The sequence below is a fragment of the Salminus brasiliensis genome, chromosome 4, assembly GCF_030463535.1.
Source record: "Salminus brasiliensis chromosome 4, fSalBra1.hap2, whole genome shotgun sequence".
NCBI lineage: Eukaryota > Metazoa > Chordata > Actinopteri > Characiformes > Bryconidae > Salminus > Salminus brasiliensis.
Window position 1 is genome coordinate 42,731,636 of NC_132881.1, and position 25,757 is coordinate 42,757,392.

The 25,757-nt window shown below is 40.9% G+C and overlaps 1 protein-coding gene across 1 annotated transcript in view; it reads right to left on the minus strand.

The window, feature by feature from the left end:
* The window catches only part of fam13a (family with sequence similarity 13 member A), an 80,487-nt gene that overhangs the window by 14,620 nt on the left and 40,110 nt on the right, over positions 1–25,757 (minus strand). The window contains exons 9-14 of the mRNA XM_072678520.1: positions 19,044–19,085; positions 18,632–18,811; positions 16,958–17,144; positions 12,476–12,546; positions 10,321–10,357; positions 98–209 (exon numbers count right to left, since the gene is read on the minus strand). Of these exons, the coding sequence (XP_072534621.1) occupies positions 98–209; positions 10,321–10,357; positions 12,476–12,546; positions 16,958–17,144; positions 18,632–18,811; positions 19,044–19,085 (629 nt within the window). The remainder of the gene's footprint in view (positions 1–97; positions 210–10,320; positions 10,358–12,475; positions 12,547–16,957; positions 17,145–18,631; positions 18,812–19,043; positions 19,086–25,757) is intronic.

A 25,757-nucleotide genomic window follows, 5' to 3' on the forward strand; every position in this document is an offset into this window, starting at 1 on the left:
TGTTTCCCATACCTAAAAATCTATGCAAATGCACCATACAGGGAGTATGGAGTCATCTGATATCCAGCCACGGATGGAGACATATACAGACACTCACCTCCCCAGTTGCTGTCCTCCGTTAGAGTGGACAGGTCCAGCCGCGGGACGTCCTCACAGCCGTCCGAAGGGTCCGGGCCGCTGAGAGCCTCCTGGATCTTCATGGTGGGGGTCTGTATGCGGGAAAAAGAATGAGGGTTGAGCGCGGAATAAAGCGCAGCAGGAGCTGTGCACTCCTTAAGTTGAGCTGTGCTCTGCCTCCTCCTGCCCCAGCCTACCCCAGGGCAGTGTGGGAGGAGGGGAGGGGTGGAGCCTAGATGGCCAAACCCCTGCCTTCTGATTGGCTCGTGCCTGTGAAGGGGTGAAAAAAAGAAAGAGAAAAAGAAAATATCCTCCCATCTGCCTGTTTGGAGGGAGGGTGTGTATTACACACACACACACACACATAACACACACACACATAACACACCCTTGCTGAGTCGCTCCAGTGCTTCTCTAGTTTGTTTGTAGCAGGGGAAGGCGAGAGGGAGGGAGGGGGTGAGTGAGTGAGAGAGAGAGAGAGAGAGAGAGAGAGAGAGAGAGAAGGGCGGGGAATGAAGATAGGGGAAAGGGAGGGAGGGAGGAAGGGAGGGAGGAAGGGAGGGAGGAAGGGAGGGAGGAAGGGAGGGAGGAGGAGGTGGAAGAAAGAACAGCCAGAGCACGTAGAGCACACAGGCAGCCTGACAGCAACTTCTGTTATTGCAGACACAAACAAGAGGCAGCAGAGCTCTGCTTTTCCATTGATTTGACTTCTTATGCGTTCCTGCTCACGATCCCCTGCTCTGCAGACGCCCACCTCTCTCCACTTTCTCTCTCTATCTGTCTTTGCAAAATCTCGATTTCTCTTGTTGTTGTTGTTGTTGTTTTGCAGTTTTTTTGACGTAGAGCTGGCTGATATCAGTATCGGGCTGATGTGAGTAGGAAACGCTGTCAGAGGAAAAATAAGGAACGTTCAGATTCAATCCGGTAACAAACCCATCCTGAAGCAGCCACATCATCACACTGTGTATTGTAATCTTGCCAGATGTGTGTTTCTTCCAGCTGTGTGTATCTTCCTGTGGGGCAGTGGAGTGTTTGATTAATTTGAGCTTGATCATTTAAGACCACTTTAAAATGCTCATCTGAAGTCAATTAAATCAATGAAACTTCAATTAAGCTGGTTTAGTTTCTAAAGACACAGATTGATATCAGCTATTTCAAATGATTTATTTATTCATTGCTTTTTATTTACTTTTATTTATTTTTGAATATAATGACAACAAAGGTACTTAAAACTTAAAATTGTAAGAGTTTCAAAGGGAGATGGCTTAAATGCTCGTCTTAAGTCAAGAACTTCAGTTAAAAACAGCTAAAATTAAAGTGTATTTATTTTCTAAAGTACTTAAGATTGCTATCAAATAATAGCAAATAATAAAAAAGATTGTTAGTTTTTTTGTATTTGATTTGTTTTAATATTATTTATTTTCTTTATAAAATGTAAAGATACTAAATGTCATTTAATTCACTTTAAACCTAAAGCCACCTTTAAACCACATGAGTTTCAACTGGAGATGACTTAAATGCTCATCTTTAGTCGAGATTCAATTAAAAACAGCTTATATTAAAGTTTATTTAGTTTCTAAAGAAGTACTCAGATTAATATCAGCTTTCTAAATTATTTATTATTTTTAAATGCATTATTTTCATTTATTTTTTATATAATGACAATATAGGGTACCTTACTTAGGTACTTATATCTTTAGACCACCTTTAAACCATATGAGTGTCAATTGTGGATGACACGATACCTGTTCTTCTACTTACGATGTTGATCGTAAAACGTTTTTGAGTGTCATCTGATACAAATCCAAGATTTGTTTTATTAATAATATTATTTTCTGTGTGAATTTTTTGTTTAAATAACAAAACTACAAAGCTTTAGTGACTTAAAAAATGAGCTCTTTTAATTGAAGCACTTTACTGAGGTGCTCAGACTACTCAAACACTGCTTATAACATCACATCACAGAGTGTGTGAGTGTGTATCAGTTTCAGGACAGATTGGTAATTGGACTGGATTGGATTCAGTTTTTTCCCCTCTAATACCCCATCCAGTATTTTCTGCTGATATCAACCCAATACTGACACCCATCAATACTTATATGCTATGAGATCTATTATCAAAAGTACAAACTCTAAACTAGAGGCAAACTGGTATCAATGGCATATTGGTATCGATACTGACACCCATCGATACCAACAAGCCATCTGTAGTTTACAGTTCGTTTCTCACTCAGCTGAAAACAAACGTAATGGTGAAAAAATCCAACCATTTTAATAGAGGGAAAGGTATCCCCAACACACATTCCCACAAACATGCATGCAGACACACACATGCACACTCACACTTCCGGAGCTGGGGCGTGGGACTTGGGTTATTTCTGGAGCAGAGCAGAGCAGAGCGGGACTCTGCAGTTAAAGTAGCACCCCCAGTGCCTCCCACCCTTCTGCATAACTGACTAGATGACAACAAGCTCCACTAACAGCTCTATTACCATTAGCACTGGGCAGCCGTCTGACTGCAACTGCTATTATTGATACTTCAGCAGTCCCACGCACTGATGCTGATGGTCTTTAAGGAGCGGCTTAGGTGTCCCAGTGTTATTACAAACACACTATTTAAAGCAGCACATGCTATTTGGCAGGTTTGTGACGGAGGACCACAGCGGTTTTCTAAACTCTGCCCCACTGAGGGCTGTAATTGCAGCACTGCTGGAACTGCCGCAGTGTTTGCTGTTTGTTTTGCCAACCCAAACAAGGGGGGAGGAAGACTTTTGGACTTCCCAGCAAGGAAAAGTGCTGGAACTCAGGCCATGCAGAAGCAGGGCAAGGCCAGCACTCAGATTAACTGAAGAAATATGAATATTTTTGCGTTATTAACTTTCTGTTATAACGTACATCTGGCAGAAAAAACAAGAAATACAAAGAAATATAAATGCACCAATATGTGAATGCTGGGTTTATAACGGCATCCCCTATTTTTCATGTATATATCTGCAGATTCCTATATACACTATATGGACAAAAGTATTGGGACACCTGCTCATTCACTGTTTCTTTCGAAATCAAGGGTATTAAAAGTGTTTATCCTGCTTTTGTTACGTCCTACTACTGTTTAGGAAGGAACTCTTCTAGATCTAGATTTTAGAGGGGGATTGGTGTGAGGATTTGATTGTGTTCAGTGACAAGTGCATTAGTGAGGTCAGGCTGTTGGATGACCACCACCACACCTCATCCCCAACTATGCAACTCATCCCAAAATATTGGATGTAGCACCATGGTTCTTTTGAGTATATATATATATATATATATATATATACCTGATTCAACCATCAGCTCATTAAAAAGCACTGCATTAGGACTACAATATCCAGCCCTGCAATATCCAGCTCTGCAACAGCTGTACAATACCCAGCCCTACAGTAGCCCTACACTATCCAGACAGATGTGCAGCAAGTCATCTCTGCACAGAACAATATCCACCCTGCAAAACTGAGGTAGCACAATGCCCGTCACCCCCTGTGAACAGCCCCCATCCCATATATAAATGCGGGAGACTCCCTCAACGTCTGGGAGAGGTGGGACGTTTGCATATGCGCTTATAAATAAATATAATATATGAGATGGAGCAGGTTTCACAATCTCAAATAGATAGCGGAAAGAGCTCAGTCAGGCATGTATTTGGAACAGCTAGCCATCTACAACCACTTGAGGTGGGCCATCAGGAGAAGATGCATCAGACATGTTGAGGGGCAGCTGTGAATGAAATAAACCGCTTGAGGACAGAAATAGATAGGCCTGGGTCCAGCATTTCATTATTGCTGATCTAGGAGCAGATTTTCCTCCTCATGCCTCAGTTCTGGAGCTGGAGTCTGCAGCAGAACCCCACTGAATCATCCTCCATGCTGAGTGAGTAATGCCTAAAGGCCATCTGCTGCTGGAGACCCAGCCCAGCCCCAGCCCCAGCTCCAGCAGCGGAAACCTCCCACTCACTTTACTCTCACTGTTTAGTTCTCCACAGCATTTGGTTCGCATTAAGGCACACTCACTCACACACACATATGCATGCATGCACACACACACATCAAGCCGTCTAATAAACAAACAGCCATTTGTGGGCAATAAAACCCCTCATTCAAACTGGATGCAATTTCCATGTTTATTTTATCTTTTATTTCCCATCAAAACTCGATGGTAATCTAAACTCAAAGAAAGAGCAGAAGAGCCGAACACAGAAAATATTCTGCCTTAGTTCATGAAATAAGAGAGACAGAGGTTGTTTATCACGATTCGTTTAGGTTTGAGATTCCAAATTTAATGATGCAAGATATATAAACTCTTCATTCAGACGCAGTTTATGGAGCAGTAATTCCTTCCTTATTAGACTGGAAACAGGGGGACGATGGTTCTGCAGAGTCCAGAGTTTCCAGTGAAGGAACGGCACACAATGTTCTGCACAGGAGAACCCCCTGCCACAAGATGAACGTGTTTACCTTCAGACTTAACAGACATCTAATGTTTTGTGTTAAATTCCCAATACCCGAAAACCTGAAAAATTCAATTTTTTAAAACTTGAATTTTATTATATTTTTATATCTGAATTTTCAAATTCTTCATTATTAAGCTTGAATTTTCTTATATCTGAAATTTTAAATATGGAATATACTGTATTTTTAAAGCTGAATTTTCTACTACCTATTTTTTAATGGCATTTTCTAATGCTTTTTTAAAACTATAAATCTATTTTTTAAAAACCCGAATAACCTCTTCTTGACTTTTCTAAATGAATAAAAAAAACTAAAACCTAAAACTCTTGTTAAAATACTTTATGACGAACAAAGATAAAGAAAATTGACAGTTTTAGTACCTGATTTTATGAATACTATTTTGAACACAGTAATTTCAAGGTTGAATCCAGCCCCAGTATATCAGTATATTCACATAACTACGGTTCACAGTCACATTCACCACCAACAACTGCATGTTTTTTCTTTCAAGCGTAATCCATTCAGAATTACGTTGAGGCGAATCTAATTTAACTGCATCAGCCTTCAGTGCCTTACGATGCTAGCAAATGAAAACACTCGAGTTAAGCTAATCAAAAGGCCAATCTGCATCCCTCACATGATGCCCTTCCCAGAAAACAACCAAAAGCGAAAAATCAACTCAATTAAAGGCAATCGATGGTAAACAATATTAATCACTTAATCCTCTTACGAGCGCACTGTTAACACCTTTAATGACAAGAGAACGCTGTTAATCACATCAGCGCGTAAAGAGGAGGCTGAAGCTGAATGAATCAGTGCTGAAGTGATGTTGTTCTAGCTGAGTGTTACAGCGTGTGGCTGCCCTGCAACTCACCGGTGGCCATTCTGCTCTAGTTACATAATCACCAGTAGCTCAGCTCAGTAGGTGGGCTGGCCTAATAACTGCTTACAGCTTTAAGCAGCAGAGTTGCAGACAAACACACATGAACACACACACACACACACACACATGCATATGAATAAACTCAGGATTTACAAGGGATCATGGTGGACAAATGCAGATACTACATTTGTGAACAAATGTCCACACGAGTCTCCATCTTATACTTGAAGATTGCACTCAATATATTGTAATCTGGGATTTTCAGCTCATCCACAAAACCAAAACACACCACGGAGAAGTGGCTTTGCACCAGTTGTAGAAAATAAATAAATAAATAAATAAAACAACGGATTTAGTCTTAATCCAAAAGACAAACGAAAGCCGTTTGTGTCCGCAATGTTTGATGAGATGCATAAAGAATAAAAAAAATAAAATTCATAAAGCTATATTTAACATAATAATGATAAAATATTGTTATATAAAGAATTACTTTTAATCCTATTTTATCAGTACTTTACCATTTCCACAACTCCAAACTGACCGACATGATTTTAGCATGATGTAAAATGATCACTGAATAAATGTTATTTTTGAACTGTCATTATTTTCAGGGATTATATTTGTGCCTGTTTTTTATAAAATATCTAAATTCAAAATTGAGCAAAACTATGATTAACTACTATGTGTGCGCCTCTCAGTTTGACTTACCACCCCGTCACATAACCAACTTGTTTTGTATTTAAACTTGTTTTGTCTATAATTAATGTACTGTGGCTTTAAAAGACATCATAAAGAGGAAGTGACATCAGTTGAGCCTTGGAGAAGCCAGTAACAACAAAAAAGGCAAATTCCGACGTTCTTTACATTGTATTTATTATTTTTTATTTATTGTAAATAAGGCTCATATGTGTGAATAAATCAATAATGTATTACTAATTATTTTTAAGTTAAAACATTTTTTTTATAAATTGCAAGAAATTGCACCGGTTTCATAGAACTGCTCATTTATATTTTCAGTGAGGAATCTCTCCACTGAACTGTTCACTTTGTTTAAAGGCCCTCTAGGAATCTGTTAGGATAAGACTCAGGCTTTTCCGCTGCAGGGTCACAGCCTGGGGCACTGCTGCACTCTAAAGCTTTGTGAACATATGCAAAGTTAGGACAGAGTGTTCCAGCCACTAGAGTGTTCAGCATGATTGGGTTACTACGTATGTGTGGCGTTAGGCATGCAGTGACATGCTGATACAGTAAGTGTGCTGACAGCACATGTGTGTGTGTGTGTGTGTGTGTGTATAAATACTGGTTTTAGCTCACTAAAGGGTCCCGGAAAATGAAACGACAGAGATCAGCAGATCTAGACTTTCAGTTCCTCACACTCACAACTACATTACTTACATAGTAATTCCAATACAGTTACCAGATAATTCACAGGAAAGACATAATGATGGCCAAGACTGAGCCTAAATAGAATTAAGATATTTTATATTTACATAAATTTACACATCTTGACACCGTGACGGAACCCAAGGAACCCAAGTGAAGAATGCAGATAAAAAGTAAAGTGTAAAAAAACACTTTACTTTTTATCTGCATTCTTCACAGCTCTCTACTGATGTCATACAGCCATATTGGCTGGAAAACTGTGAAGATTAATTTTAGGAAGTTTAGTTTATCATCAACAGGTGTCATTACCGTCACAACTAGTGTTATGTTGGTAATGAAGTGTTGTGGTAATGACAATTATCACTTTTTTCAGGACAAAAAGACACTACGTCATGGATTTCCTAACACTACTCAACCGTGAGTGTAAGATGCACATTAAATAAATAAAAATAATGTAGACATTTCATTTTAGACATTTTTTCCATAAAACATTGCCGTAACTGCATGAACGGTAATGACGCTGAATAAATCTACTCCACAATCAGGAGGAATACATGATTAAATTACTGACTTTTCCATACATCAAAATCTCACTCTTCTCTCTCGGCTGACATGTGCTGCCCTGTCAGTCTTTGTTTCTATTATTACAACATAAACAAGTGAATCAGAAATCACAGTAATTACAGGCTGTTGCGGTAATGATGGTAATGTTGGGGACAGTAAAAAATTATTCAAAAATGCTAAGGTTTAAATTATATAAATAAAAAAACATAAATAGTACAAAAAGTATAAAAGTCTGGCTTGGGGACAAGATCAAAGTAGCAAAATACTCATTTTTACAAGCATGTTGATGGTGTAATAAAAATATTATAATACCTAATCTATTTATTTTGTAATAAAGTATTTCTGACATGACTTTATAACCCTGTGACATAAAAGTTCCCCTCACTGAAATCCCCCAACTGAACAACAAGCCCGTGCTATGAGGGGTTACGCTAACTAAAGGTTAAACTCAATTGCTACTAAAAAGAGGCAAACAGGCTCTGCCAAAATCTCTCCCTCATAAAAAGAGCAAATGTTTGGAGGAAGAGAGCAGTTGCGAAACTCGCATGCTTGCAAAATGATTTCCAAACAGATTGTGAGATTAAACCCTAAACGAAAAACCTCCCATCAGCCCTTTCACTTTCTCATCCAGTCCACGATGGACGTGTTCTTCACCGGTCAGTCCACCCAAACGAACCCGATCCAAAGTTAGCCAGAAATGAGTGGCATGGTTTTTTAACCTACTTGGTTGCAGCTGTTGTGTCACAGCGCCGCAGCAGAAGGGCTTTGGCATGGTTAGAACTCTGGCCTAAGAGCCTGCCAGGTGGCAGGGCAGTGGTGCCATGAGCTGGGTGGTGGCAGAAACCGAGGGCCGAAACCACTTCGGTCACAGCCATCTGGGTGTTTAAGCTCAGAGCGCTTGCCCCAGAGGAGAAGCAGTGGACAGTGCGTTCAGAAACAGATGGGAGCGGACAGGACTGGCCAAGCTCCACTGCGAGGGGTCAGCAGCACCAGGCCGTTCCCACACTAATGACAATGAAACCCATCTCAGGATACATCTCAGAGGGATCTTTGTTTTTGCTAGGCCCAAAAGCCAGTGTGAGAGATCCAAAGTGATTATCTTAACCCCTCAGAGATCCACCACTCAAAGATGGCAGCAATTCTTTGAAGCAGTCTTTACACACTCATCACGGGCATAAATATCATAGCTATATTTTCCAACATCTGGTTGAATTCTTGGCAGAACTGGTAGAGTAGGTTTCCTGGCACAGACCCGCCTTTTAAGCCCAGTCCACATATTTGAGTTCAGGATTTTGGGAAGGCCATTCCAAAAGATTAACGTCAGCCCGCTTTATCCTTCTACAACCATCTTTTATGTGTGTTTAGGGTCACTGTCCTGTTGGAACACCAGATTGTGTCCAAGTTTCAACCGTATATCTGATGGTTTGAGGTTTTGCTGAAGAGTTCTGAGGTAGTCCTCTGTTCTTTCTTCATTTTCCTATTCATTCTGTACAAGGTACCAGAGCATGGTGCTACCACCACCATGCTTAACAGTTGGTACAGTGTTCATTGTGGCTCATTGTGGGTCATTGTGGCCAAACAACTCAATCTCATTTAAATCTCAAACAACTCAGCCTCATTTAACCTTAACACTCTCCTCCAGACTTTCCTCCTTGTGGGAAGTGGAGGTGTCGAGTATTGGGATTGAGAGACACCTCCCAATACAACTCTCAATCCCAATACTTACAGACAACTGACAACTTTGGAATCTGCAGTTATTTAGAAATGTCCCCAAGAAATATTCCTGATTTGTGTAAATCCGCAATCATCCTTCCCAGGTCTCCACTGAGCTGGGTGTTAATGAGTCCAATGAGAGCTTTCAAACAAACCCTTTTAATTTGGGCACAGAAAAGCTACCAGCTGTAGTCAATCATGATCACTAACACGTTGCAGCTTTCAGCACCACATGTGTTGCTTTCAGAAAAAAACATTAAAATACTTGTCTTTCTATTATTATCAACATTAAGAAGTAATATTCTTGAATTTCAGAGCAAGCCAAACTCAAACAGTGTGCCAAACCACAAGGCCTTTTGCATGCTTCTTGATAGTAGATAAGCTAAATTAAATTACTGTAACCTTTAAATCCATGCTCGCAGTTTTGCCACATTTCCCTCCAATCCATCCCAAGTCCAAAAAATGTACAAATATAAAAATATTGTTATGGTCGGCAGCATTATAAAAAAACAAAACAAAAAAAAAACAATGTTTAAAACGTAACAAAACAAAAAATAAAACTTTAAAATTAACGTTTCCGTCTCAGAATGTCAAAGCAATTGTTTTTATAGATAACAGTGTCATACAGTTACAGAACCTGCACAAGCAAGTCTACATGAGATTGCGTAACAACGTGTCCCATTTTGAGGCAGGTGTGTTAACTTAGGTATGCAGTTTGCAAAACACTAACTTGTGGGGTATAAACTTCCTTACCTGTTTGGAACACTTTCCCTGTAGCTCCAGTGTAAAACTACAGAAGCAAACTTCAGACACTAAACACCGGATAGCTTGGCTGTGAGGGGATCTTCCTCCAAACTAGCAGTTTAAACAAACTTGCTTTGAATGAAAAGGAGGCTGCATGCCTAGCCGCCTCCTCGCCTCACTTAAGGTGTGCTTTTGCGTTACCCAAGTATGCAGTCTGTCCACATGTTCACCCCCTGTAATACAAACAGGCTCTGGCTGCAGAAACAGGCTCTCCCGTCTACATCACATAGTGTTTATTGCAGAGGGACACCTTCACTGGTGACTGCCTGATAAACTCGCACATGGTAAGATAACAAGCGAGAGGAAGTAAAAAGGGATGGGCAAATAATAAAGAGAGAGAAAACAACTGGGTATAAGAGGGCTACAGACTTACCTGGGAATGAGCTGAGTCATTTGTCTTCTGATCGCCCCTAGAACGAGCGAGAAATGGCATCATGTTATTGATAGGTTCGATTCTGTTTTAAGAAAGCAAACATTTCGAGAGCAAGCAGGAAGCTGAAGCCCTGCCGTGTTGGACGGCAGGAATCTGCAAGTGAGCTCTCTGTGCATTCCCAGACCACAAATAATCTATTCTCTAAACGTCCTTCAGACTCAGCAGATTCCCTGTTTATGTGATTAGGCACATCGAACAAATGACATCCCTATTCCTTCATATGTAACAATGAGCAGAGAAGGTGGCTAGTTAGTACCACTGAGTACTTAGTACTACTTAGTAGTACTAGTTACGGAATCACATATCAACACAAATGTAAAAAAAAACACAGAATAGGAAATGGTTAATTATATTAGCGTATGATGTATAAAACATTCAATACTTTTTCAATACTACGTAATAAACAATGCAATATTCTAGTGCCTGAACTTAAAGGGCTCATATTATTGAAATCAGGATTGTATAATGTTGCCGCTTTAACATTTTCCATAAATTCCCAAGTAATTTTTCAATAATATGGAAATTAAGCTGCATAACAACCCATTGCCTTTTTAAAAATAATTTATCACCAATGTTACCCCATTCCCAGGTCAATTATCAAATCTAGCCCCCAACACTAGAAGGTTGAAGACTAGCACTTCTCTTCCAACACATGCAAAGCCATCCACCACTTCTTTTCCAACTGCACGGCCCCCAGCTCTAATACAACAGCTAACAGACGCCTGTGCTGATCAACATCACACTAGTAGTGATGTGGAGAGGACATGCCATCATCCCACCCTGATAGAGCAAGGCCAATTGTGCTCTCTCTGACTCTGGCTGCTGAAGGCAAGCAGTATGACTCGTGATTCCAACCAGCAAACCACTGTATCATTGTGTCAGCATCTGAGTCCACTGGACCACTCAGAGCCTGGACTGCTTTTTCAGTGAGGTTTAGTGCAGGGCAGCCAATCAGAACAGTGTTTAATAACGAATTTCTTAGTGTTGTATAAAGTATCAGGCATTCAATACTGTTCAATACTTTAACATGGTAAACAATGCAATACTCTAGTTTTCAATACTTTCTGAACCTAAAGTGCTTATATTATGGAAAATTGAATGCCCTTATCTTTTTTTTAATGAGTGTGATGTAGTAGCCTCAACTTTTACCAATAATTCCCCAAATTATTTTTAAATAATACAGAAATTAAGTTGCACATCATCTCATTTTGAATACTCCATTTGTGACAAAAACATCTTAAAAGCACAGCCTGTCCATTTATTGAGATAACAAGGTAAGAAACACAGCAAAAATGTAAGACATGGTCCCTTTAAATAGTATTGTTCGGTATTGAGCACTGTGAAAAAACACTTGGGTCTTAGGGTTATTGTGACAACCCTAAAGCTAGCTGCTGTAATTTCAGACCCTGTCTCAGCATATATTTCATATTAATAACGTGTGAGGAGGCTGTAAGAGAACTCAGAGAACTTTGGGCTCAGGTTCGAGGGGCTTATGCTTATATCTAGAAGGTCAGATACCCTCTGAAAAGTGGAGCTAGGATTGAGACATGGCTGAGCTGAAGGAAGATGACAGGGTGGTGGGTTGCAAAAACTTTGTCATCAACATGGAAAGTAAAGATGGAATTTATAGGACGTCAGATCAGGGGAAGAGGGGTTTCAGGCATGCTCATCCCAATCTGACATCCTATAAATTCAGTCCTTAACTTCCATGTTTATGACAATGTTTATAGGTCGTCTGTTTGGACGGAACATGCCTGAAGCCCCTCCTCCTCCCAATCTGATAAACTTTAGATTTAATGACTAACTGCCATGTCCATGACAACAGGTTGTAGGGAGGACAGGCTTCAGGCTTGCTCTTCTGCCGAAATTCAGGTATTTCATAACTACACTTATAACATGTCTCCAAATATCCATGAATTTATATCAATAAACTGTGCAGAACACGATTTTCCAAACCTATCAGCATTCAGTCTTGGCAGTAGTGGAAAGTGTATTTCATAAGGCCGATGAAATGCAAGCCACAGAGAAGAGACCTGCAAAGCTTCGGTGTCAAATTATACGCTAGTGAAAAAAGAACACTTGATAGCTTTAATACCTGTTATCCGTGAACTCCATGCTGTCTGACATGTGTCTGTCGTGTGGTCTGGATGATCTGTGAGGCTGAAACTGCAAAGAACAAAACAACAAACAGGTCACAACAATGAAATAACGTCCAGCAAGTATTCATTTTGATGTAGCATCATTCTGAGTAATAACAGCTTGGCCATGTGGACACTGATGTTACGTACAGTGGATTATTGTAGTAAATTACACAGTAGTAGTAAAACAGGAGAAATCCTGAAAATAAAATAATAAAATAAAGGCGTTTATTTATGTTCATACATTGTTAACAAATTAAACTGAAAATACAAATCTGAATATAATCTCCATTGTCCATTTATACATTTTTCCAACAGAAGCTGCCAAAAAATCATGACACTTAACCCCTTAAAACACCTACAACCGGCCCAAAGTGTTCTTACAAACTTCTATTACCAAAGAACAGTCCCACCAGTTTGTACAGAAGTCCCTGTAGATACTGAGTAATACACCTTACGGGGTTAAGTCAACATGTCACAAAAAAGCGTTAAAAATAAATGGGAAACACATGAACATCATGTGGTGTCTGACGGGACCCTGCCACTCCAGAGCCATGACAGCAGCTAAATGTTTCCCTGCATTAACAGATCTTGCAAAGGCAACTCACCACTCTGTTGCATCAGCTAAAGGAGCACACTGCACCCTCTCACCCCACGATCGTATTTCATTCATGACGAGCATTACAGATCCATCAAGTACTATCCTATGTGTGTCAGGAGTGTCTCGTGGCATCTCCAGTCTTGCATAAGCCATGCAAAAAAAAAATTCCAATATCTGCATCTGTTAGCTATCTGAAAAGCTCAGCTCGACTTCACTAATGTGAAACCATGGGATCCGTTTCCAAACCGCTGTTAGCAGGCTATAGTGTGTCGGAGTCTTTACGTAACAGAGTAGTGTAATTTATAGGAACATGGACATGACATAAACGCGAGTGCTGGAAGTTTTTCACTGGCTCCAAAAAAGATGGGAGAAAGTCACTCTATGATAACGTCTGCAACGGCAGAACACAGTGTTCGAGTGTTCTGGTAAGTGAACCTTTGTGTTTACTTACATGAATCTTAATTCAGTTTCTGTGATAAGTGTACTCAGACTTTCTACCCCATGTAAACATTCAGGCTGATTTTACACACAGTGCAATACAGTAGCATATCAGCGCCGTCCAAACAAAAAATGTCTCTCCAAAATGCTGTCAAATTTTAATCAAAATGAAAAGATGTGTGATGATAAAATTATAAAATAAAGGTTATTGGTTTAGGTTTATACATTGTTAACAAATTAAACCAAAAATACCAATCTGAATAAGATCTCAATTTGTCCATTTATACATTTTTCCAACTAAAGCTACCAAAAAAGCATGTCACTTAACCCCTTAAAACACCTACAACCGGCCCAAAGTGTTCTTACAAACTTCTATTACCAAAGAACAGTTTCTGTGATAAATGTAATCAGACTTTCTACCCCATGTAAACATTCAGGCCTCGAGATAAAAGATGGTCATCTGCACCCCTGCTCACAATGTGTCTTACTGTGAATGGCCTATGAGGAGAAGATGAACGGATCTCCAAAAGCCATAAAGTTAACCCCTTAAACAGGCTAGTGTCCGAAAGAGCTATTATAAACTTCTATTAGCAGAGAATAGCCCCACCAGTTTGTACAGAAGTCCATGTAGTTACTGAGTGATACACCGTAGTGTATAGTAAGCCTTTGTGCGGTAAAGGGTTAAATAAGACACTTTTTTTTACATTTAAGCAAAATCAGTCTATCAATCTATTTACCCAGACCTTAATGAGCTTGTTAGGGTTATGGCTATTTCACAGTCATTGTTAGGAAAGGCCAGGCGGTGCAACTTTCCAAGCTTTATGAATACTCATCAACATTTATCAACCATGAACTCCTCTAAGCAGCTGCCGAGCACTCTGAACATTAAATAACTGTTGCCCACAAAGCAGGAAAAGACTACAAGAAGATAGCAAAGTGTTTTCAGGCAGCTATTTCCTCAGTTCGTAAAGTAATTAATAAATGTCAGTTAAGAGGAACGGTGGAGCAATTCATGATCTGGTCTTGTCTGCACGGGTACTGCCTGCTGATTCTCAACACTGCTCTACAGATAATGTGCAGAAATGTTGCTGAGTAACGGTTAAAGCTTAGAACTGCAAGCTGCGCTGCTGCTAAACGGACTCATTTGCGGTATTGATGACAGGGTTGTGGGTTCAATACCCGGGCTCAACAAGCTGCCACTGTTGGGCCCTTGAGCAAGGCCCTTCATCCTCCGCTGCCCAGGTGGTGGAGTTGGCTGCCCACTGCTTTGGGCGTGTGTGTGCTCACTGCCCCTAGTTCACTTGTGTGTGTATGTGTTCATTACCACATATGGGTTAAATGCTGAGGACACATTTTGCAGTACATAGTACAGTGACAATTACATGCACCTTTACCTTGTTGATTTCTTGTCTTTTTACTAATTACTGATTGTGTAAAGCTGCTTAGTGACATCAACAGTTATAAAAAGTGTAAAAAGTTCTATACAAATATCGACAAATTGATTTGATTAAATTTCTTCAGCTATAAATTAATAAGTCCAGATATTTCATATTTCTAAATAGCCAAGCGTTTTTATAGGGTGTCCTAATTTTGTCGAATGACTTTATGGAGATAAAGCCCTTTCTCTTTCTCCTTACACAATCCCTTTCTTTTCTAGGCCATTTCTGATGTTTTTTGATGCATGTAATGGCTGGCGGTACGAGGCTCGGTATATGCTGGTCTAGACTCATCCGTTCATCAGTTAGGTGCACCCAACCACACACACACACACAAACACATATGCTCTACCAGCTGATAAACATACGTCAACAAGACCTCTTAGTATCAGCAGAGCCCTGCTTCAGATAAAAGCTCACACTAATTGAGGCCTTATTAGCCCGCCTGCAATTTAGCCAGAATGTGCGGGCAAGCGTGGCGCACTGTTACCCTGGTGCCTAAGATAGGGGGTAGAGATTGCTGGTATAATTAAGGCAGTTTACCCTGTGTCTGTTTTTCCCATCACTCTCTTCCCCAGACCTCATCTCCACTCGCAACCCCTCTCTTACCATGTTGCCGTCAATTACCAGGACTGAGTCACTTTTGTTAAGAACGGGGGTAGAGGTACAGGAACTAAATAAAGAAATGGCAGGAATCCAAACTCAATCGAACTGACTCAGTGTCTGTCTTTCTGGAGCAGAAAGTTTACTTCTGAGAAATTGGTTCTGCTGTTGAGTTTGTAGGGTGCATCAGAACTCAGTTAACTAGTATTTGAGGAGTGCCTAATCGCAACTGGGTGTGGGCTGCTGTGGCTGCACCAAGCAGAAGAAAACAACTGTGCGCCTTCAATAAGTTGCCCAGGTAGCTTAGCCAGTGAAATCATGTACCAGTATATTTACATTTATGGCCTTTGATTGATTTTCTTATTCAGAGTGACTCGCACTTTCTTTGCCATGTTAAACAGGCAGGAGAATGTAGTGTTAGGGGTCTTGCCACATTGCCACATTGTTCAGTGCATCTGATCTTTCAGAACATGAAATTGTCCTGTTCATTGTCCTGGACAGATCTGCAGTTTTGTTTTTAGGTTTCACTGGTCTGTATTATGCCTCAAAATATGTGGCAGAAGTATTCTGATGATTTGTAATGATTTGCCTAAAAATGGTCCAACAAATCAACTGAATAATCTTTTAATAAGAATAATTATCATAATCATTTGATCTTGTTTACTCTTTTATGCTGGTTTAGCTGTAAATCTTCATCTGAACTGTAAATCTACTGGTCTGTTTTTACCTCAGAGACACTACATGTCCGAATCTTTGTGGACACCCCTTCAAATGAATGCATTCAGCTACTTTAAGTGCATGCATTGCTGTTGCAGATGCAAATGAACACACTCACAGCTTGTCTGGTCTTGTGGAGAAGTACTGCCAATAGAATAGGACTCTCTGGAGCAGATAAACATGAACCAATTGGCACCATGCTGCTTAATGCCAGGCGTGGGCTAGAGGGGTATAAAGCCCCCCCAAGCATTGGAACAGTGGAACTGTGTGCTCTGGAATGATGGATGGTGCTCCATTCAATACTTTTGGGATGAGTTGGGTATGACCTCACTAATGCTCTTTTCGCTGAATGCAATCAAATCCTCCCAGCAATGTTCCTCCAAAATCTAGCAGAAAGACGTCTTCCCTGGACAGTAGAGATACTGATAGTTACTCCAATAAAAGCAGGAGAAGCTCTTTGTAATGCCCCTGATTCTGGTTCAGTTTTCATTTCTGTTCTGGTTGATTAATTCTTACTTCATACCTGAATCATAATCTTAGTCAATAGTGGCACCTTTTGCAATAGAGAAGAAGCAAGAATGAAAGAGAGAAAGACAGACATATAGGATAGAGAGAGCTGGAGGGAGGCAGAGAGCAGTACTCACAGTGGATGAATCTTGGTTGTGGGTCAGCTCGGTGAGGGTAGGGCTGTGTTTGGGCTTCCTGGCCCTGGGGCCCTCCTGAGCACTGGACGATCTCCTCTCCTCTTCCTCGCTGGAGCTAACGGTAAAGCAACCGCTGAAGCTAGCGCTCAGGCCACGGGACGGGATGTTCTCCTTATCAATGTCATCCCTGTGGAAGAGACAGATCTGCTTTCAGAAATTCTGAGAGAAAAAGAAGAACACAAAGCAAGCTCCGGAGAGCCTTTGTTCCTCCCCTCTAGTCCTCTTGAATCAAACAACACGAGTGAGCAAGACATGCTAATGTTTCAGCTACTTATAGAAGATAACAATGTTTATCTGCGCCCTCTCTGATGTCCGGATGAACCCATGTCACTGAGCAAAACTGCTTTGTTTCTAATCTCATGTTTTCGGTTTCTTTGATATCGTCTGCTTATCGGCAGGATCAGTTAGGTTGCTTTGAGCTGAACTGAGGACAGGGTCGGTCAAACAGAAGGAAAGTGAAGTCCCCATACCATGCTAAAGTAAGACATGCTTGTCAAGTTGGAAAACTGTCACCATTTCATAACTACCAGCTGTTTACCAGCTGTGGGAGTACCTCATAAAAGTCATCACATGAACGATACATATATCTGTGGGATGGATGTTTGGCAGCTTGGTGTATTGTGCTTACATGGTAAAAAAGAATATAGCATACAGGTTAATGGATGTACTGGTTGGTTGCTTGCATGGAGCATGGAACTCGCCAAGGTTTTATTAGCTATATAATATATAAATTCCTTGGGGGGGGATTCAGAAATTTAGTAATGTTGGGCAGCATAATCTGTCCATGCTTTAGTAGAGCTCAGTCACACTGAGATAAATAACTGATCAGCACAGTGATTTATCAGTCTACTCAGGCTTTAGTAGAGCTCAGTAACACTGAGATAAATAACTGATCAGCACAGTGATTTATCAGTCTACTCAGGCTTTAGTAGAGCTCAGTAACACTGAGATAAATAACTGATCAGCACAGTGATTTATCAGTCTACTCAGACTTTAGTAGAGCTCAGTAACACTGAGATACATAACTGATCAGCACTGTGATTTATCAGTCTACTCAGGCTTTAGTAGAGCTCAGTAACACTGGGATAAATAACTGATCAGCACAGTGATTTATCAGTCTACTCAGGCTTTAGTAGAGCTCAGTAACACTGAGATAAATACCTGATCAGCACAGTGATTTATCAGTCTACTCAGGCTTTAGTAGAGTTCAGTAACACTGAGATAAATAACTGATCAGCACAGTGATTTATCAGTCTACTCAGGCTTTAGTAGAGCTCAGTAACACTGAGATAAATAACTGATCAGCCCAGTGGTTTATCAGTCTACTCAGGCTTTAGTAGAGCTCAGTAACACTGAGATAACTAACTGATCAGCACAGTGATTTATCAGTCTACTCAGGCTTTAGTAGAGCTCAGTAACACTGAGATTAATAACTGATCAGCACAGTGATTTATCAGTCTACTCAGGCTTTAGTAGAGCTCAGTAACACTGAGATTAATAACTGATCAGCACAGTGATTTATCAGTCTACTCAGACTTTGATGCTGATCAGTTATGAAGGAAGGTGGGCCAGCTCCTCTGTGGTCCTGAGATGGTTTTAATGGGGAGCTCTTACCTGCATCTCTCCTGATTCTCCTCTTGCTCTCGCTGCTGTCGCCTTCTCTGCCGAGCGGTCGTCACGGGAGACAAGGAATGACCAGCTGGCTCAGAGCCCTGTGGTGAACTCTGACCCGCCTGCATGTGAACATCAAAGAGATGCTGCTCCACCGCTGAGCGGATCGTCCTCTCCAGATAGCTACAGGATGAAAGTGGGAGAGAGAGAGAGTGAAGGAGAAGATCAAGACATCCACATCCCATCCTTCCACTCGTGAAAGCGAGAAAGGATCAGAGCCACAGTTATGTCTCCAGTGGAGCTCGGTTGTCTATTCGGATTATTTTGGTGAATCATCTGTAACAATGATTTAATTAGGGTGAATAAATTATCAGGATGGGGTGCTATCATGTTGAGTCACTGTATGATCACTTACTGTGCTAAGTCAGGCCTGTAGTGACCAGGAGAGAGCTGAGAGCTGGAGGAGAGAGAGAGAACACAGTAGGCTTTAGACAATGTACTATGAAGTGAAACATGAGTATCATTAAATGAGGTCATATCAATTTCACTAATTTATCAAATTTCAGACTCCACAATATACTCTAACACACAATCTCACATGGTTGAGTCTACTACATTTACATTTACATTTAAGGCATTTAACAGATGCTCTTTTCCAGAGCGACACAAAAGTGCTTCACTGTTTACTCTTACTATTTTTTTTTGTTGTTGTTTTTTGTTAGATTGCCACACATCACAGAGGAGTGTCTGAATTCCACCACATGCAATATTGTACAAATCACTCTCACTGTACTGTACAGAGAACTTAACCTGTATTTATCTCGTCAAACTTCAACATGAGACTTCAGTACATGGATGTGACAAACCATTAACCTCAAACAGAGTCTTTCCTCCTTCAAACGAAAACCCAGCTCAACCAAACAGAGCTGTAAAACGGGTCAATTCCAAACCCCCTAAAACTGTTACATCACAGTTGTGACTTGTTATGTTTAGGCCCCCAAATTACATAATCCAATACACAAGCGGAAGCCTCTATCAAAGCTGGCAAAGCAGTAAAATTCAGTAGAATATGGTGCTGTTGATACTGGAGAGCAGCTCATCACATCTAGACTTTGATGTTTATGACAAACACGGCACACGACGAAGCAGAAGCCAGGGGAACAAACAGGGATCTATGCTAGGCTAAAAGCTGTCCAAATGCTAGCCAAGTGGCTGGACTACCTCACCTGAACCAAACTGTAGCTAAACACACATCAGAAGGGAAAGTGCCCAGTAAGGACTCAAGTGAGAAACGAGTGGGGGCAAGGCTAAAAGCTAACCACCTACAATCACTACAGCTTGCAAACAGCATATTGAGCCGAGAGGACACAAGGAGAGGACAGCAGCACTACATGGTGATGCTTGGAAATAACAATATATATATATGCTTTTGTCACAGTAATAAAATATGCAGCGTCTGGAAGTCGCCATACTGCCAAAAACTGGCCAATAAAAATATGAGCCTTCCATGAAAGGAAAATCAGTATGTTTCATTGTGAGGCGAAATAACAGGGTGGTAAATAGACCTTTTTTAAAGCGTTTTTGCCTCAACCATCTAAGTCACATACATATTATTTACAAATCAAATACAAAACAACCCAAAATACTCAATATAAGGCATTATTTGGCACATTTAACATTTCAAAACAAGCCACATTAAAAAGAGGTCAAATCATCTGCTCTGCACAGGGCCACTAAAAGCCAATACAAATTATTTTTATTCCATATCTTAGAAATTCCTCAAAATCTTCTGCAATATCCTTTTTTCCAGAACAGAGCCAACTATTAAAAGGGAGAATTACAGAGACAAACATACAGTGACAATAATTAGGCAAGGGAGCCAATTATATTCTAATCCTCCAGTTCAACTCTGCATAACAATGACAATAATGCCTCCAGACGTCTTTGCGGAGCTCAAAATGACTAGGATTAAAACTAAGAGGCCAGTGACGCTACCTGTAGCTCCCCATAAACACGTCAGTTTACAGTGACAGCACTGCTTTGTGGGAAAGAGGCTGAACAGCAAACAGATGATGGAACAGAAACAAGTGATTACAACAGATGAGAGAGAGATTACAACAGCTCGACAAGAAGGCCAATATACCAGGCCAGCCAAATCACTACACGGGACTTAACCAAGCAGAGCTGCTGTTTGTCACGATGACCGACTTTTGCCATTAGACCATGAAGGATTGCTTTCAGGCTCTGCTCAGTCTGTCGGTCAGGGGCGTTTACAGAAAGGTCAAGGTTGTTTCTCCTAATAATTTCGAGAGTGAAGACCTGAAACTATGCCAGGCATATACTGGGGAGAGGTCCCAGACACTTAGACTGTGTAACCAAGATACTAACAGCTCACAATTATGAGTGTAACAGGAACAGGGTGAAAATCATTAACACCTCTCATGCAAAACAGAACAGAAATACAGGAGACGTAATAAATCTCTAATATAAATAACACAGCAATGTCACCGCGCTCAAGTTCTGCGCCATTAATCATGAGGTTAGGGGAGGTTAGAGAAGTCTAAACCCAAGTGTTGCTACTTCAGTCAAATAATGACTTAGTACAGTCCTATGTAGAAGCCAAAGCCTGTTAAAAATAGTTTTGACTGAAAATGAATGAAATGCAGATCAATTTCTGCCTCATCTGGTTTCTTAATTAATGGAATTCGTAAGCTGCTCTTCCTTTATGCCAACAAAAGCAAAAATGTAAAACATTGTCTTCATGAATGTGTAATTCTACTAACATTAACATCGCCTCCAGTTCTTAAACACTGTGTCCACTCACTGTCCACTCTACTAGACACTCCTACCTAGCTGGTCCACATTGTAGATGTAAAGTCAGAGACAGAAGCTCAGTATGATTGTATTGGTCATCCTCCAGTCCTTCAGCAGTGCTCACAGGACGCTGCCCTCAGCACGCTGTTGCCTGGGCATTTCTGGTTGGTGGACTATTCTCAGTCCAGCACTGACACTGAGGGGTTTAAAAACTCCAGCAGCAGCACTGCTGTATCTGATCCACTACTAACACACCACCACCATGTCAGTGTGTGTCACTGCAGTGCTGAGTACGACCCACCATCCAAATAATACCTGCTCAGTGGTGGTCCTGTGGGGTCCTAACCCTTAAAGAACAGGTGATTATTATGATTATTATTATTATTATAGAAACAAGGGGGTGGTATTAATTTTTGCTGTATATTTATAGTGGTATGGTACGCTGTGTCAAAATCGCATGATGAATAGAAATGCTCCAATATGCCAGCAAAAGGAAAGTTCAGAAGGTTTTTATTCCCTCTCTGGCAGATCTGACATTTTGGAGATATGAGCTTTTTGGCTTTTTGTGTATTAGTGTCGATAGCTATTTTAATACTAATATTTTCATTACTGAAATACCTGTATTTTAGCTTTTGCTAATGGGGTAAAAGCCAGGCCTACAACAATAAGAGCACTGTGTTCTTTAAAAAAGCTTGAGCAGAGTGACTCAGCCTGTACCCGACTCAAAAGTACATTATCAGCTGTTATGTCTATCTATCTATTTTTAAACTATGCCGCAAGCTGAGTTACGAAAACTACGATCAAGGAGATGCCAGTTAACCAGTGCTCTCGGACAGGTCCTTCAGCAAGCTCCGGGAAGTGACTCCACTATCTATAATGGTGGCATGGTGGCATTGCTCTGTATACTAAAACAAACAGTGACTCCAGACAACCTCAACCTCACAGTAGTATTAAATCAATGTTGTCCTCAGGGTCACTGCCTTTACCCCCCGCCCCCCTCCCTTTTTATTTCCCTTTGGGCCAGTTGTTCTTCCTTAAACTATCTGAGCCATTATCAGCTGCTGTGTCTGACCTATTTTTGAACTATTGATGAAGGCTGAGTTACGGTAACTACGATCACGAAGATGACAGGTCCTTCAAAAAGCTCCAGGAAGTGACATCACTATCTAAAAAAGTGACATTTCTCTGTATGCTAAAATAAACAGTGACTCCAGACACACCATCTCAGACACACCATCAACGTTACCCTCAGGGTCACTGCCTTGGAGGCCCACCTGTTTACGACTAGATGTTCTTCCTTCAACTAGCTGAGGATAACTCATCAGGAGGATGGCATTTGGGTGCTACCAAGGCTCCAGGAGAAGAGAAGCTCCATCTGAGGTAAAAGGAAGAACCAAGAACTGCTTGACTGCATATAGGCCACTGACCCTTAGATCTTCCCTTAGAGGCCTGAAGAGCATATAATGAAGCCAGTCTTGGTTACATAACGTGGGTGGGTGTCCTCAGGTTGAGATATCAGTCAAAGTCTCAGAAACCACTCCACCATTCTGCAGACACAGCTTCTACTATCTGATGTCTGGGATTTGTTCGCTATGAATAGATTAACACTTTGGACTGTGAAGAGGGTCGAGGTTATATATACCTTCCTGAACTTGAACTCAATGAGTTCAGTTGGGGACACGTAACGGCCAGAAAGTAATGAGGGTGGCAGAGTCAAGAGGGTTTCGGGGATGTACTGAGATATAGTCAAGGATTGATATGCAAGTTCGGCTAATGCTAATGCTAATCAGTCTATAACAAGGCTGCTGGATTGAAATTCTAAAGTAGGGACAATAGGGACAATACAGGTAAACATTTCTGCATAATAACAGCACATGTAATGACTACAGCGCCTTTAGCTAAAGCGTATTTGCAGCCTTTGTCCTTGGTTAGCTTCTAAAATGAAAATAAATAAATATTATAAGTATTATAATCTGAATACTTAGAGATAAGACATTTAAACTACATTATGTTTTAATAGCTGTAATAGTTTTCTAACATTTTAGCCCTCAGAGAGTGCACTCGACCAGGTGCCTATAGGTCTATGCAGTCCCGTTTCAATACATACATAAATCATTAAGCCATTACAACCTGCCCAGTCCCAAAGACCTGGGCACAGCACGTACTAACCTATCTAATGAAGCTCTTGTTTGATTGGTTAGAGAAGGAAAACATGATAAGGTTTGTGCTGAGACAGCATGTGAGGTAAACAAACTAGCAAACCAAATGCACACAGGGAGAGAGTGGCCTCCCTCTCTCATAAACAGCAGCACCGCACAATGAGGGCCTGTGCCATGTAACACTACACTGCTGACTACAGAGTCACCGGTATCTCTCAGGTTAAAAACAGCACATTCGCAGTCACCTTTGTGAACTGCTGAAGAGTTCTAGAAAGTCAGTAGATCTGAAGGTTAAAGTGCCTTATGGGTAGAGACTTTAACTGGTGGGGAGAATATTTAGTTAGATGCTCTTTTGTTAGTTAGATGCTAATTTGTGCGAAACTAGGATGAGAGGGGTCTGGAAAAACCTGCAGATTTCTTTAAAGAACTGAATGTGAGTTAGGGCCGGGTGACATGGTAAAAATACTATATCACAATATTTAAAAACCCTTTTGTATAAATGTAATCACAGACTAAAAACATCAGTAGCAACAGATTCTTAAACACTACTATTCAGATCCTCTCCTGTACTGAATACAGTGATTTATATTCAACATATGCTGCTCTTCATCTAATTAAACCAGTCTAATTACACTGTTAATAATGAAACCTGCAGCTGATCAGTGTTTTTTAACAACTAACAGTCTATTACTAACAGTCTCCTCCATATGCTTAGAAGAGAATATTGTTATCAAAATAATAATAATTTATCACAATACGATAAAATATCGTCATATTGCCAAGCTCTAATGTGAATCATCTGGTTTGTCTCAAACCACACCAAAAAGAACATTTTATAGATTTAGTATGCCATAAATGCACTGCAAATTTGTTTATCAAACAAACTCAATGGGGTTTCAGGCGAGGGTGTGACGACTTCAGCATGCAGTTAACACGGATCGCTATAGCCGTTTACATTTAAGGCATTTAGCAGATGCTCTTATCCAGAGCAATACAGACTAGGATCCAAAAGATCCCTCTAATCTTAGATATTAATAAATACAGTATGTCAGTCTGGAGACAATTCTCAACATACACTACACTTCACCCAAGCACTCTCGAGGAGGAGGGTCTTCAGTCCCTGTTTGAAGACAGCGAGCGACTCTGCTGTTCGGACACCCAGGGGAAGTTCATTCCACCACTTTGGTGCAGGACAGAAAAAAGCCTGGACGCTTGTCTTCCGTGGATTTTGAGGGATGGCGGGTTGAGCCGAGCCGTACTTGAAGCTCGAAGGGCTCTTGGTGCGGATCGGCTTTTGACCATCACCATCAAACATGAAGGGTCTGGTCCGTTCTTGGCTTTGTAGGCCAGTGTCAGAGTTTTGAATCTGATGCTGGCAGCAGCTACAGGAAGCCAGTGAAGAGAGAATGCAGTGGAGTGACATGGCTGAGCCTGTGCCCACTGCAGCCTCCGCTTTCTGTTCTTGGCTGACAGAGGTGGAGCCTGACGTGGTCTGTTGTTGCTGTAGCCTGTCCAAGCAGCTACCACTGAGTAGATGTATGTTTATTCATCTGCTGTATTTATACACTCAAAAATTCCTCCAAGGAAAACCCCTTATATGTGTGAGTGAACCTGGCCGACAAACTGTTTCTGATTCTGAGAGGGGAGATTACATTTAGAGGGCATAAACGCAGTGTGTTCAGTCTCCATTACTCTGTAACACAAACACACCAGGTATAAGCTCCAGCCTAATTGATCAGATAATCCAGTTTCACAGAGCAGTCACCTATTACACAGGATTAGATACATCCACCTGTTACCACAGCTACTCTCAGCCATCAGGGAAAATACTGAGTGTTAATGCTGCTGTATATGGATACAGTCTCAATGTATGTATTTCTGAAATGTAAACAGTTTGACCTGGCCTACTGATTTGGCCCTGTACATGCTTAGCATCTTCAGAAGCTACAGATACTACTACTATTTTACCCCCAAAAAACAAACAAAAAAGCTTTCGGTGGCTCTAATATTCGACCGGGGCCCTGCCCAACCAACAAGCCCATGTGGGGCTCACATGGGTGGAACCTGGGCTAGGTGGGTTCCAGGTAGGCATGGGCTACCTAAATAAGCCTCATTGTTACAGCCGACCCTAATCTCACATGGGTGCCATCTAGGCC